Below are 15,340 nucleotides of genomic sequence, written 5' to 3'. Positions count from 1 at the left end.
ATCGAAGGGAAGCTCTTGCCGATTGGGAATAAAATGGCGTCAAAGGAGATTTAAAATCCTCTGGAGACATAAATCCCTCGAAATCTAGAGTCCAAAGTCGATGAATCGAGTCGTTAAAAACTTTCCGCGGACTTCGGGGAAATTTCCATCGGTTTATGATTTACTGCAATTTATTTAGGCATTGAAAATCCGAAACTTGGAGTAACAAATGGAAATCACGAATTTCCACTCAACAATCTTCCATAAAAAATAGTGGAAATATGTCCTTGAATTTTTAGTCAATTAAATTAATTAATTGCGAATTCAACTGTCAGGGGAATTAATCGGAAATTTTACATTCCACTCAAAATTGGATGGAGAAAAATTCCGGGAAGATGACGTAAGAGTTTTATAATCCAGGGACGAATGATGTCATGCTGTGGGAAATAATGGAATGGACTTCAATTTTTACGCGAGTATTGCGTATATTTTCTGTAAGAACGCGTAAAAAAAAATGTCAAATTCTCGTAAAATCTCAGGTGCACTCGGTAATTTTCTTCGAACCGACACTTTGCCGCAGAATTACGGAGCCCTTACGGAATACTTGCGTAATTCCGACAACAATTTTTTTTATAAACCGCGCACACAGAGAGAAATATTCAATAAAAATAGCTGATCCTTTCCATAATTCCAAACCTAAAGATAATTAAAAACCAATTACCAATGACAATCAGTCATTTCAATTTATATTTCAAAAATGTTCAATTAATTATTCTAAACAGATTTATTCAACTCAATATTTAACCGTCGCAATTACAATTAATTAATTAATTACAAAACAATTTTTGCAAATTTAATTTCAATTAAAATCTTTAATCGGTATCGATTTAAAATTCCGTAATTTCCATTGAATATTCCTTGCAATAATTACCTTGTGGTAATTATTACCAAGTGTACACGTGGCTTTTTACTTTTTTATTGACCAGTCTATAAATAAACAGATGCAATCATTTTTCCTGCCATCAGGCAGATCTCTACTCAAGCTTTGAATGATTTCATAGACGAAATATAAGGCAGGGGGAGGGGGAATTTGAGCGTGAAATTCTACGACTTCCTGCAATGCGAAGCAATTACACGGTTTACGGGTGAGTCAATTGCGGTGATGCAGAGCCAGCAGATCTGAAGGGCCCAGGGGACAGGGGTCTGCAAAAAATTTCAATTCTGTCGAAAACCCGGAGATTTTAATTGGGTTAAAGGCTTGAAAATGGCGCGGTCATTTGAACCTCGGTTATTTCCTTTAGAAATTGATACGCGGAGAATTTACCTAATCCACTGCCGATTGTACAGCTGATGAATTAAATGTGCAACTCAATACCCAAATCGATCAATCAATCAATTGAGGAATCATTCGTCGAGTGAAAAATCGCGTTGACTGCGCGATTTATCATTTTTATGTCTGCGAAGACAAATTTTATCGCGAGTCATTGATTTCATGTGTCAGTGGGATTGATCACCCGAAAATCGCGGGGAAAATTTAATAACACCTCCGCGTTTTATGGCCTTTAATATCCGGGAAGTTTCAATTTCGGTTTTCGACGAATGGGGAATTTTCTTGCTGATCTGCGAGAGGAATTCCGATTCGGAATTCAATAGCATCCTGAGGTTTAAATTGTGATTAAATACATTGATTAGTTTTATAAATATAAAATTTTATCTCACTGTCGGAATTCTTGATTTCCCATCGAGCTTTTCCGGTGTCAGGATTACACAGGTACCTCAGGATGAAAAGGGCGAATGGAGCTGGTGACATTGGAATTTCAGGCACATCCGAGTGTTAAAAATCGACTCGCCCCAGGAGAAGGCCTCCCTCATCGGGTTGCATCTTTTCTTCAAAAAGGAGAGGCGATAAAAAATGAGCTGAACACCTCTCACCTCTCACAATTTCACTGTTTTCCTCTCAGGATTTTCCCTCGTCTTGTTACCACCGCTTTCAACGGATTTCCCAATCCTTTTCGCACACAGATTTCTTCCCCAAAAGTGTCATCATCAATTTCCGCAAGACTGTTGTCTCCATTTCTCCAGAATATCGGACATCCAGGCGGGAAATTGGAAAAGTCTGGAACCACTGATGATTGAATTAATCGACTCCCGACGTCGACCAATGATCAAATAAAAATCCCGAGAAATGTCAGAGGCAAAGATAAACCGACGTTTGTTATTTTCCTTGGACAATTTGTTTATGAAAATAAGTCGAGTTGATGTATGCAGATGGATTCACTGGTGAATATTTATGAGAACTGTACAATCCCTTTGGCAAATATCGGGGTTGATAGCGTTAAATGTAATCGACGGAAAGCTTTCAGAGTTGCTACGAGGGGTTGAAAATATGGGGCATTAATGTTGCCACGACCAAGTTTGACAGCGGGGCTTCGACCAGGGGACGGCGATAAAAGTGATGAATTTCACCAGGTCGACAGTTTCGACGAGAATTAAGCGAGATCGGCGCAACGTACCGGTGAAATTTCATTAATTTCCCAATTGCGGTGATTCGATGAAAGAGAGATTAACAGATCAAATTAGTCTATTCAATATGAAAACCACTAAAATTATCTGATCCTCTCGATTCGCCCTGCATTTCGATTGCAATATCGATCTAATTATCGAGTAATTGCCCAGAGAAATAGGAAATTTACACTGAGATCTATGAAAATTCGATTGAATTCCCGTAAAATTATAATTACCAATTTGTTGAGAATTAAAATTCTCATTTTCTGTTACTTTCCATGGGACAACCCATTCCTCAAATATTATTAATTAAAAACAATAAGGAAAATAAGAGAAATGACTGCTCACCTAATTGTTCCCTCATCAACTCCCCCCGAAGGCCAATTAATTCTCCGAGAATTGACATGAGCCCGGCACTGGGAGTGTCTCGACGTGAAATTAATCCCCATTTTTTCCCCTCGTGAATTGATGACGAACGAGTTCTTGCCGAAAGTATAGTGGCCCCCCGATGGCTGGACAAAGGCCTATAATTCCGTCAGCCGACGATGTGTCCCCAGGAGCCGTCAAATCCGTCGACAGATGAAAAGAGAGTTACGCATGAAAAATTAAAAAAAAATGAAAAAAGGAGAGACAACGGGGAAAAGAGCGTCGACGACGATGCTGATACCCAGGTCGACTTGAATCGAGAAAATCGAGGTTTTGTGGGCTTTTCGATTCAGCCCCAACGGCGTTTGCTCGATCGAGCACAAGCTGGGGTTGCATTAATTTTTGACCTCGATTCTTCTCACTCCATTCACCAACATCGACTAGTCTATTTCAAGAGGTTTTACCTCCAACACCTGGATATCACAGACAGCAGCATCAAAGCTCGTCTGGCAAATAGACGTCTCATTTGTACATTTGCTGTCTATGAATAACATTGAAGCGGAAACGTCTGCATATGTCAATTTCCCATCGGTTTTACACATTTTTTTCAATCTAACCTAGGAGAGACCTGGCAAAATGGGAGACTCACGGAAAAACGTCTCTATAACTCGTTCACATCCATTTTTTAGTTGAAAAATTATTTCAAAAATATTGGAGACAGTCTGAAAGTGTTCCAGTAATTTTTACCAATTTCATTCTTTCTTTTAAATTAAATTTTTTAATTAAAATTATTATTATTTAAATTAAATTAAATTCTCTGAAAATGTTCCAGTAATTTTTACCAATTTCATTCTTTCTTTTAAATTAAATTTTTAAATTAAAATTATTATTATTTAAATTAAATTAAATTCTCTGAAAATGTTCCAGTATTTTTACCAATTTCATTCTTTCTTTTAATTATTCTATTGTTTTTAATCGATCGTTTTTAACTTTTTTTATCAGTTCAGTTTAATAAAATTTGGAAAAACTGGATATATAAAAAATGTTGGATAATGGATTTTTAGGATTGATTTGTTTTCTTCGTTTCCCTTTGGACATCCTGATTTATCCCATTTTACCTCCAGACCGTTTTATCCTGTGTCCCATTTTGCTCGCGTCTCCTTTACCTTTTCATCTACTGGGGACTATCGAACGCCTGTTTACCGCATAAATCATCGTAATTTGATTGCTTTGGTATTGGAAAAACACACGGGTAAAAATAATTCTGACGTCCTCGCCGTTCCCCAGTCTCTGGAGACGATGGTAATTTTCGTTAACTTGACGGGTTTTTTAGGACTCCGGGAATTCCGTTTAGGTGATTAATTTCCAGTGCAATGGGGTCTTAATGGGAGTGGCAAGTGCTGTGGTCATTAGTTCTTGGGGTGAGAGGCGAGATCAAAGAGTTATTGATGTGTTACTTAATTTATTGGAATTTTTAGCCTGTGGGTAATTTAGGGAAATTTTCAGGTGAATGGAGTCAATTTAACCGATTATTTGTTATTTAAGGAATTTACAAGGTATTGAACACTAATTGCGCTGCGTGAAGGGCATGAAGTGTTTGGATTTTTTTTTTATTTCGGGAACAAATCGAAAATTTTGGGGAATTAATACGGAATTTTTTCGGATTTTTCCGTAATTTTCTGGGCAAAATTGAGATATTAAAATTAGAATTACAATTTAAATTCGAAGTAAACAATTAAAAAATTTTAACAATAATTAGGCGACAGGGAATTTATATGGCTCTGAAAACTCGTGAAAATATTAAAAATTCATGGAAATTATTACCTGAATTCAATATCAATATTAAAAATATTAAATGTTTAATATCAATCCAGAAATCCGATCATCCGTCAAAAAAATCAATTATAATTCAACACGAAACCCCCAATTATAATTTTTAATTGAAATAGAAATCACATTCGCATAATTAAAAATTCCGATCACTGAAATTTCATTGAATTCTTATCATTGGAATAATTAAAAATAATTCCATAATCAGTAACTGAACTTGAATTCCATATTTTCAACTAAATAAATATTCCTCTCTGTGCATTATCTCCTCGTAAAATTTAAACCATAATAAAATGTACGACCCCCACTGTAATTATTTAAAAAAATCACCAAATCCCATTAGAAACCGCAAAATAGTTATAAATAATTGCCACAATGCCGACTATTAAAAAAAAAGCAAACAATTTCCTCTGAGTACCTTCACGTCATGAATATTCGAAGAGGATTTCCCGAAACTTGTTTCTCATTGAATTTTCACCAGCAAAGTGTCCTCCAGAGACGTTTAGCGGAATATCCTCCTCCGAGGAAACAGTAAAAAGGTGATGATCACAGGTACTCGTGAAAGTTGTGGAAAATCCAGGGCGAACTCTGATAAAACTTTGCCGAGCCGACAGGTTTCGGTGTACCTGTTTCATTAAAGATAAGATGCTACGATATGAACCGCACTTGCATGAGGAACTACCCTAATTCCAGAGATTGCAGCAAAGTGATTGGCAATTTGTGGCTAAAGCTCGTTGCAGCAACGAGGAATATTGGATAATACGTTTGTGGAGCAATGTATCAGACGATACTGATGGTCAGTGCCAATTTGACGAGTCAATACCCACAATTTTTATCAATCATAATTATCTGCCAAATGAATGACAAGTCAATGGAATATTCAGTTTGTTCGACTGCGTTGAAGTTTAATCGAATGACTTTTGGGGATGAAATGCTATTTGTGGGGAGTCAGCTGGAGTTTCAAGAGACAACACTGGGGGCTAGCCACGTATTAATTATTGTTGGGAACTCAGCCCATCATTCAGGACAGAATTAACAGCTTCTCTAGGGGATTATTGGAAACGTAAATGCAACTGCTGTGTGAAGAGAATTTTTATAGCAATTTAGAACTGCAGTGTGAAAGGAAGACTAATGAAAATTCGGGTGGAAATGGGAAAAGATGAATACAACTTCGGTATGGAAAGATTGTCTGACAGCAATTTAGTATGGAATTGTTAAAGGAACAAATGAAAATTAAACATAAATAATGAAAACTCATTTTTTCAACTCTGCCATTCGAACTGGGAAAAGTGTATTTTTCTCGAGACCAGTTTTTAGCCATTAATTCGGAATGGAAGGAATCTAGCGGATTTTTTATATAAACATTTTTTATAGAAAAAGGTTAGAGCTACAAAAAAGGTATCTATAAAAATATCGTTATCTTCCTTCAATTTCGAGGAATCGAGGAAAAACTGGCGGAGAAAAAAATGCACTTATCATAATTCCACACTTTGCAATAGAATTTCTCCAATGAATTCCTTTTCATGCATAAAAATTGTTATTAACTAAATAAACTGAAAAATTCGTGTGATTCCAAGAACTCGCGTATATTTTCGGGTGAATTTCAAATTTTACGGGAGTCGGGCATTATTTTCTAAGATTTGATGACAAATCGTAAAATATGCATAGAATTTCGCTCACCGTTCAGACGATTGAATAATTCAACATGGGAGCCCCCGCATTTATCAGGGAATTTCCATGGAGCAGTTAATTCGATTATTTGTTGAAGCCACAGGATAATCAAACAAACGGTTGAGTCTGTCCCGAAATTTCAATACCCGTATGAATTCCGAGTGCTCACGTGTACCAGTTCACACTCGAGGTTTTCACCCAGGATCCATCAGCAAATTTGGGGATATATCGAGTTGCTGGATGCACATGGTGTACAGGAGGTGGAAATTCACTGTTAGTCGGCATTACAGTGGTTGAGGGTTGAACCGAATTCGACCTGGTTCGATTTCATGCAAATAAACCGACGTATACCACGACAAGTGGCTCCCAAGTCCCGCTTGACTCTCTTTTCCCAAAAGTTTCTCGTCATCTTTTGTTCCCACCACTTGGACAAACCCCTCGCAGATGCTATCCTCCGATAAAGTTTCCTCCCGTGTGCATCACTCTTGTCTTATCAGTTTTGAGGCGTGTCCCGATATTCCTAGGGTTTTTCGAATTTTTTTTTCTGGAATTTATAGGCTTGCGGATCAATTCACATCGAAATAACTGTCAAGTTCGATTTATTTCGATTTTATACATTTTTTTGAATGAATTTCTTCCCTCGCAATCAGCCAATTTCGCAAACTCCGTTTTTTTTCATTCGACTCGATAAAGTCGATTTTTTAAATCGATTTTCGCGGATCGATCAATCGGTCGGATCGATTTTTAAATCGATTTTCGCGGATCGATATTTTTTCGTGAAAATTGCCGTTTGTGTTATTTATTGTTTTTTAATCTCTAAATATTTCCCAGAAATTCTATTTTTCATGGGAATCAATATCTCGAGGAGTCTGTACAGTTAAAGAATATTCCGCGGTTTGAAATTGAAGTACTTTACATGAATTTATGGACTGTTTAAATTCCCACTGTCGGAGTAACTTGTTTGATGGAGCAGTTTGCCATTTTCGCATATGAAACGACTGCGCTTCGTGGAAAAACGGATATAATCAAACGAATCCCTGAGATTGCCTCCAACACCTCCACCAATCCGCAAACTATTCCCATCGACTCCATCCGAAATTCGTAACGAATGATTGCCCAACGAGTCAGAACTATTTTCCATCGGAGAGAGAAAAAAAAAGTTTTCATTTTCCGGCACTAGACAAGCATTCCCTTTTTCATTTTGTCCCCCAAAAAATCCTGAATCCCTAAAAATTACTTTTTCTATAATTATTAATATTTCAAGTATTTTAATCTCTTTTTAACATTACCATTAAACCAAGATAAAAAAATAAATACTAGTCATGAATAAAAAAATATTAATAACAGTCTTGTTATAAATCGCAATATTAAATGAATGGATGGATTGAAAATGATAATATCTCATTAACAATTGGGTCCACGAGATGGGCGCGAGCTGTTCATCCCAGTGGATGATAAACTTTATGAAATTAATAACTTCATCGACTAAAACAACCGAAAACTTGCGTATAAAACAATGAAGTGATATAAATTCGAGTCGCATTGCAGTGGATGACAGCCCGGGGATGAGGAGCGAGTGTATATAACAGATGGGGTGAATATCAACCCCTTCCATGGGAATATCGAAAATGGCTCGCGAAACTGATTGCAGTTGTGTTCCACCGCTCAGTCGTCGCGTGTATTTTCCTACTCGTATTTTCCCATTGTATTACTCAGGGTATTGTTTTCATAACACAACATTTTCGACTGCTATCGATTCTCAGACAAATCCCGGAGAGATACCGACGATGGGACGGAAGAGATTAAACATTTAAATACTCCTCTCAACTGTGCATTCGACATATTTCCGTATTTCAATTTAACAATTTAAATAAATTGAAATTATTCCGGGAATTTTCACAATTTCATTGGACAATTTTCATTAAAATTTTAACGCAAATAATTATTGGTGACAGCTCGATATTTTATTGAATAATAATATTGCTTCTCGAAATATTAAAAAATTATTGGTATATTGAAGGCCAGTCGTGGTGAAATTTCGTGAAATTTCGGGGGTAATTGGTAATTATTTTTTTTTCTCTGTAATTGGAATATTTTGAAATAATGTGGGTGTTGTGGAAATATTTTTATCTGTAATATTTTTCGTTGTGTAATTTTGATAAAAAATCCAATAATTTGCGTAAATAAATCAATTATTGATTCAGAATGAATAATGAAATGATTTAAAATAAAAATTGTTCATAAATTAGGAGTATTAGGAGACAGATTTTGAATCAATTTTTAATTGATATTGATTTTAGGTAGTACCTAGTTCATGCACCACTCAATGAAGACAATTTTAAACCCAAATGAATCCAAAATATTAAGGTTTTCCAATTAAAAAGTTAATGAGATTCAATCGCTTTTTATTGAGCGGAAATCCCACCCAGAGAATTAAAAACAACGAAAATTCATTATTAAATTCTTATCAAGTGTGCGCAATGAATTATGCGCAATTCGTTTGCTCAAATGAAAATAGCACTTGATAAAAAGAAATGAAACATTAAAAGAGGGAGTATCAATCACAATTAAAAATTAAAAACCACTCACAATTTTCGACAATTGCCCGTAAAATATCGGCGATAAATTTTCCCGTAAGCCCGAAATGAAAAAAAATCACCATTATTAAAAAAAAAACAGCAAGTCTCAAAGAAAACCAAAAAATCCCCTGTCACGATTAATTTTTTAAATACTGACAACGACGAAATAATTTTTCAAGTGTCCAATAAAATATCAATCCTATCCCCACCGGCCAGTGGAAATCACGAAAAAATATCAAAACTCCAGTTTTTTTTTTCTTCAGTTCACGATGCACTAAAAATCACATTGAACGCACATGAAAAACTGTTTTTTATGCATTTTATGGGATTTCCAATATGAATACACCCTGAGAACCAATTCAATGTAAATCCAAGTTGACTTTAAAATTCAACAACATAGAAAATTCCTCAGCAGCTGTTCCACACAATAATAGACACGAAAAAAAAAATATTCTACAAACAAAAATAATTCCGTCTCCGCGCGCGACCCGTACCTTCCGCTTCCGAAAAAATTTCCAAAAAGTTCATTAAACTTGCCAAATAACGGACTTGAAATGTAGACCCAGGTGATATTACCCGGATCGACCCCAATCCATTCCAGTAGCCGTGCTAATCCCAAATGGCAATAGACATCTGGCCGTTGGAAAATATAGATATCTAAAAAAGAAATGATCCATCGAGCTCGTGTAAATAACTCGAGGGGATCGTTCTACCTCCAAAATCCAGACTCACGTTGAGAATTTATCAAATATAGCCATTCTCCATTATTGCATTCCACAATTCCACAATTCCACTAATTCCAATAATTCCAATAATTACACCAATTAATCATACCTTTAGTTGACGACATCGCTTTGACGCGACTGATCTTGACTGTCTTCTTAAAGCCTCCAGAGAAACCGATATCCCCCTGTAATCTTCCACGAATTCTCAACCCGCCACTTTGACAACAACTTGGAATAGCACTCACAAGTCACCGGACCGTATCAGCCCCACCCCCTCCATTAGTCCTTCACTCGGTGCAAATAAACCCTCGACAAACACCGAGAGAACTCCTCCACGAGGGAACAACCCCGAGCACCGGATGTTCCACCAGGAATTCGCACTATTGGATGTCCGATATTAAATGACGAAAAAAAAAAAGAAATGAACGAATTAATTTCCTCGACTCGTCGGGAAACCGCGGGAAATTTTTTTTTCGGATAACGAGAGACTTCACTTACATCACCATCCACGAGACCACTGCATCCTCGACGCCGGTTGGGCGGAGACTGAGAGGGTCGAGGCGTCGCGACGCTCACCAGCCCTCCCACCCTCGTTTACAATTCTTTCCGTTCTCCTGCAGTTCATCCCGATGTGTCTTCTCCGTCTGCAACTCCTCCCCGATTTACTCCTGGCGATGCTCCTCATCAATCCCCTTTGACACCTACTAACATTTCGAGATAAAAGTGATGATAATAGATACGTACAAATTCGTTATCGAAATATTTCTTTTGTCGTGGGAAATTTCCTTTCATCCCACACATCTCGTCCTAAAAATGTCGGGAAAAAGGGGAATTGGAGTGACGAGAGAGTGGAAAAAATGAGATGAACGGATACTCCGGATCACGTACAACCCGTTGAGATACCAAAAATAATGAAATGTTTCTTTTGGTGGTGTTTTGAGAGATCCACCCTTCGCTATCAGAATGATAATAACGCGGGGTGGAATTGGAATTTTTTGATTGGGGTGACTCTATTCCACACGGTAACAACCACTCGAAATCTTTTTGACAACTAAACTCTAGTGAATGTTATCGAAAAATTAAAACCCAAATTAATATAAACTATATTAAATTGATATAGAATTCATAAATTAATATATCAATCATCTACTTCATATTGACGTGAAATTTTCGAACGTATGAGTTGGGAATTTCGCAAAACAAAAGAATTTAATTGTCAAATTGAATGATTAATTACATAATCAATTAATTAGTAACTTAAATTTCAGAATCGAAAGACAATTAACAAATCTGGAAGCTATTGGTTTTTCTCCAATAAATTCAATCAACAAAAGTTTTTTTTTCCTTGCAACTTTACTCTTCAATAAAATATAAATTATCCAATGAATTCGCCATTATTTCTTCTTCAAGAAATAAAAAACAAATAAAAAAAGAAGACGTATGAGTTTCATTCTTTCCAGTCAATTGTCCATAATAAATGCTATTTTTAATAACTATTAATTGAATTACTATTAAAGATATTAATTATTAAAGTATCATTTTAAATCTTTCTAGTGAATTGAGATAATAAAAGAGAATGTTGCAGAACCTCAAGCTATCATAGAGTAAGTCATTCCTCCCCTCTAATTACCCGGATGTACAGGGCAATTATACTTAGTACTTGGGGTTAATCTTGCCACTGGGGATGACGAGGGGCATTGCCATTGTCTAAAACTCACCTCTAGAGACTTCCCAGGGAGGATCCCCGGTGATGGGTGGTTTTACCCCAAGGAGGAGGTGTATCTGACGGCTCTGAATCTCCCCATTGCTGAATCAGTTCCTGACAGGGGCATATCCTCCAAGGCCACAATAAAACAGTCAACTCCTCGGAACGTTTTTCTGTAATTATCCAAGATAAAGTCCAAGATAAAGCGAAAAATCGAATTCCTCTGATTTTCTGACCCCACGAGTACCTTTTCCACTGAATTCGAATTTTTCCGCACTATCAGTGGATAAATTATCATTAACAATCCCTTTCCCACTCCCTCTCCGTCGATAAAAAAATTATTTCATCTTTTTCAATAGATCTTCTGTTGATAATGCGGAAATTGTTGTTATCGCTTTTTTGATCAGCTGTTGCTCAATCCTCGTACTTTCCACGTGGTTCGACACATGTTTAACTGTTGATTGTTGTTTACCAAGAATAATTGAGATAATTACTATTGCAATAGTAATAATTGACGGGTTACGATAGTACTTGTTATGGATTGAATGATGTTGTTAAAACTTGTTCGGAGGTGTTGTGTCACTCATCAGCGATATTTTAAGTGGAAACATCGAGTTAAATTTCGAGATTTTCATAATGAAGTGAATGCCGGGTTGTCTTCTACCTCATCTGGAAGTATAAGAACTATTTTGAGACAGAATAATGTTAATTTCCAAGAAGGACATGCTTGCATTGTTATTAACTGTCCAATTTGTGGTTATTGTAAACAAAATGATGCAAAGTTGTACATAAATAAAACGACAGGTAAGAAAATATTTTAAATTCAAAGATAATCATTACGATTAATAAATATTATTATTACTAAATATTTGGGAGTTTGAAACACCAGAATTACATTTCGTGAGAATTCTTTAGCATTTCTGAAACAAAAAATTGGCAATTAAAATTTTTAAGTGGTTAATCAGATGAGAAGATTGTTAGTTAATCTGGAATCAGAATAATCTTTCATGTTGTAGGTTTGTTCGTTTGTCCAAAATGCAGACACTCTGGGTCGTGGGATATTTTATCCCACGTAATTGGACCAAAGAAATCAGCAAAGCCTGTTGATATGAAAACAGTAAAACAAACTCTTCACATTGAAGACGACTTCACCGAAAAATGGTTGAATTTAATTGAATCATGCCAGAATATTTCTGAACTATCCGAGAATATTTATAACGATTTACTCACGAATTATGCCTTTCCAAAAGTGATGCAAAGTCAGATGAGCGGACTGCATTGTTATTACCAGAAGTCCTCATCATCTTTTTATTTTCCGCTGATGACGATTGGAAATAAAATTGCTGGATACAAATGTTTATCAATCAGTTCCACGCTCAATGAGAAAACCGTGCCAAATGTCAATGCCAATGGTTTGATTATCTACAAAGAGAAGAAAGCAAAAATTGATGGTGTAGCAGTTGTGGTGCCGTCGGTTGAGGATTTGTTGGCTCTGGTAGCAGAAAAATCCGCCAATACCGTGGTATGTCTTCCTTATGGCCTCCAGCACTTGCCCCTGCAAGTTCTACCCATTCTGGAACCATTCAAAAAATTAATCCTCTGGTTTGATAATGACACCACGAGTTGGGACTCAGCGAGACATTTTGCGAAGAAGTTGAACGAGAAGAGGTGCTTCTTCGTGAGACCAACCAATCATCAACCTCGGCCCAAGGTCGCTGCTGTCAGAGGATACAATTTGAAGAACATCATCCAAGAGGCACAGCCCATTTGGCACAAGAGTATCACGACCTTTCACACCTTGAGGGAAGATATTTTGAGTGATCTCCAGAACATCGATAAAGTCCAGGGAGTCAAGTGGAACAGGTATCCAGCATTGAATAGAATTCTGAAAGGCCACAGACGTGGGGAATTTACGGTTCTAACTGGTCCAACAGGTGAGTATTTTTTTATATAATCCCAAATAATTGGAATCTCAAGAATTCATGGAAGTTAATGACAATTATTGTCATCAGGTTCAGGAAAAACAACTTTCATCAGCGAGTACTCACTGGATCTTGCGATGCAAGGTGTCAACACTCTCTGGGGTAGTTTTGAAATCAGAAATACGAGATTAGCGAGAACAATGCTCCAGCAAATGGCTGGGGTCTCGCTGGAAGAGAATCTCCAGAATTTCAATACGTATGCCGATACCTTTGAGAAGTTGCCGATATATTTTATGACATTTCACGGCCAGCAGAGCTTAACAGTTGTGATGGAGGCAGTGGAACATGCAACTTATGTCCACGACATAGCACACGTTATCATCGATAACGTACAATTCATGATGGGAATGACCGAGACTTCGAAACATCTTGATAGGTACTGGAGGCAGGATCTCATCGTTTCAGCGTTTCGTTCTTTCGCTACGAAAAATAATTGTCACGTTACTTTAGTTATTCACCCGAGGAAGGAACGCGTTGAGGAAGAATTGACAACTGCCTCGATATTTGGAGGAGCTAAAGCCAGCCAGGAGGCTGATAATATTCTTATTATTCAGGATAAGAGATTGACGAGTGTCAGAGGGAAAAAGTATCTGCAAATCGCCAAGAATCGATATAGTGGAGACCTGGGGGTCATGATGATGGACTTTGATAAGGCCAGTCTCAGTTATCAACAGAAGAGAAAGAGTAAAAGCGAGGAAACCCTGGAGGAAGGAAAGGAAAAGCCATCGAAGGAGAATAGATGACGTATTTCGTACGTTGTATCCAAGATATTCTACAGAAACTAAATTTCTTCATAACTGAAATGAATCTGTTAATAATTATTTTATATGATGCTGCCTACACAATTTTCCTCGGCTATTTTTTCTACTGAATTTTAGATACCTGAAATTATTGCAGAATCAAAGTAAATGCCGACAAATTAAGTAAACCTATGTAATTTGTTTTTGATAATAAACCTGTAAATTGAATCTTCAAACTTTTCTCATAAAATTATTTAAAGGAGGAAATTACGACGAATTCCCGATAGAATTGAGTAGAAACTCAGATATCTTAGTTCAAAAAGTATCGGGAGAACATACAAATCGAGGAGGTATTCACTAAAATTTGAAAAATTTGAAATTGTTCGAAAAGTATCAGGGGAGCATGAAAATCGAGGAGGTATTCACTGAAATTGAAAAATTTGAAATTGTCAAAAAATAATATTCACCCAGACGTGTGGTCCCTCTGACAGCGGGACCGCTACTGAGGCAGAAGGCAGTTACCGAGTCGGCTGACGGGCAGACCCCCCACCATTGTGTGTGACCCCCTCTTTCAATACCCCCTCTTTCAATACCCCCTCTTTCAATTCCCCCTCTTTCAATGCCGGTAGGGTCCCTCAAACCCCCCACTGAGCGGCTCAGTTCTGGGGGAGTCCCTCACCCACTGCCCTCACCCCAAGTGAAAGAGGGGGCCGCACCCAATGGTAGGGGGTCTGCCCGTCAGCCGACTCGGTAACTGCCTCAGTAGCGGTCCCGCTGTCAGAGGGACTAAACGTCTGGGTGAATTTTATTTTGTGACAATTTCAAATTTTTCAATTTCAGTGAATACCTCCTCGATTTTAATGCTCCCCTGGTACTTTTCGAACAATTTCGAATTTTTAAAATTTTAGTAAATACCTCCTCGATTTTCATGCTCTCCTGATACTTTTTTGAAAATTTCAAATTTTTCAAATTCAGTGAATACCTCCTCGATTTTCATGCTCCCCTGATACTTTTTTGAAAATTTCAAATTTTTCAAATTCAGTGAATACCTCCTCGATTTTCATGCTCTCCTGATACTTTTTTGAAAATTTCGAATTTTTCAATTTCAGTGAATACCTCCTCCATTTTTATGCTGCTCTGATACTTTTTTGAAAATTTCGAATTTTTCAAATTTCAGTGAATACCTCCTCGATTTTCATGCTCTCCTGATACTTTTTCAAAAATTTCGAATTTTCAAATTTCAGTGAATACCTCCTCG

At 37.0% G+C, this 15,340-nt stretch overlaps 2 protein-coding genes across 6 annotated transcripts in view; one reads left to right on the top strand and one right to left on the bottom strand.

Annotated features, from left to right (window-relative positions):
* Positions 1 to 10,305, bottom strand: part of Trpgamma (Transient receptor potential cation channel gamma) — a 37,682-nt gene extending 27,377 nt beyond the window's left edge. For 4 of the 5 annotated variants that reach the window (XM_011316820.1, XM_011316825.1, XM_011316826.1 and 1 more), the window contains exon 1: positions 9,765 to 10,184. The gene's annotated coding sequence lies outside the window, so the exon portion shown is untranslated. Of the gene's footprint in view, positions 1 to 9,764 lie in introns of all 5 variants that reach the window. The other variant, XM_011316822.1, reaches the window with a different exon arrangement.
* Positions 10,306 to 11,734: 1,429 nt separating this feature from the next.
* mtDNA-helicase (mitochondrial DNA helicase) lies at positions 11,735 to 14,310 on the top strand. The gene is made up of 3 exons (XM_011316819.1): positions 11,735 to 12,164; positions 12,377 to 13,294; positions 13,373 to 14,310. The coding sequence occupies exons 1-3, from the start codon at positions 11,906 to 11,908 to the stop codon at positions 14,083 to 14,085; spliced, it is 1,890 nt and encodes a 629-aa protein (XP_011315121.1). The 5' UTR covers positions 11,735 to 11,905; the 3' UTR covers positions 14,086 to 14,310.
* Positions 14,311 to 15,340: the final 1,030 nt, after the last annotated feature.

The sequence above is a fragment of the Fopius arisanus genome, unplaced genomic scaffold (genome assembly GCF_000806365.1).
Source record: "Fopius arisanus strain USDA-PBARC FA_bdor unplaced genomic scaffold, ASM80636v1 scaffold00009, whole genome shotgun sequence".
In the NCBI taxonomy this organism is placed as follows: domain Eukaryota; kingdom Metazoa; phylum Arthropoda; class Insecta; order Hymenoptera; family Braconidae; genus Fopius; species Fopius arisanus.
This window is presented reverse-complemented; position numbering and strand designations above follow the sequence as displayed.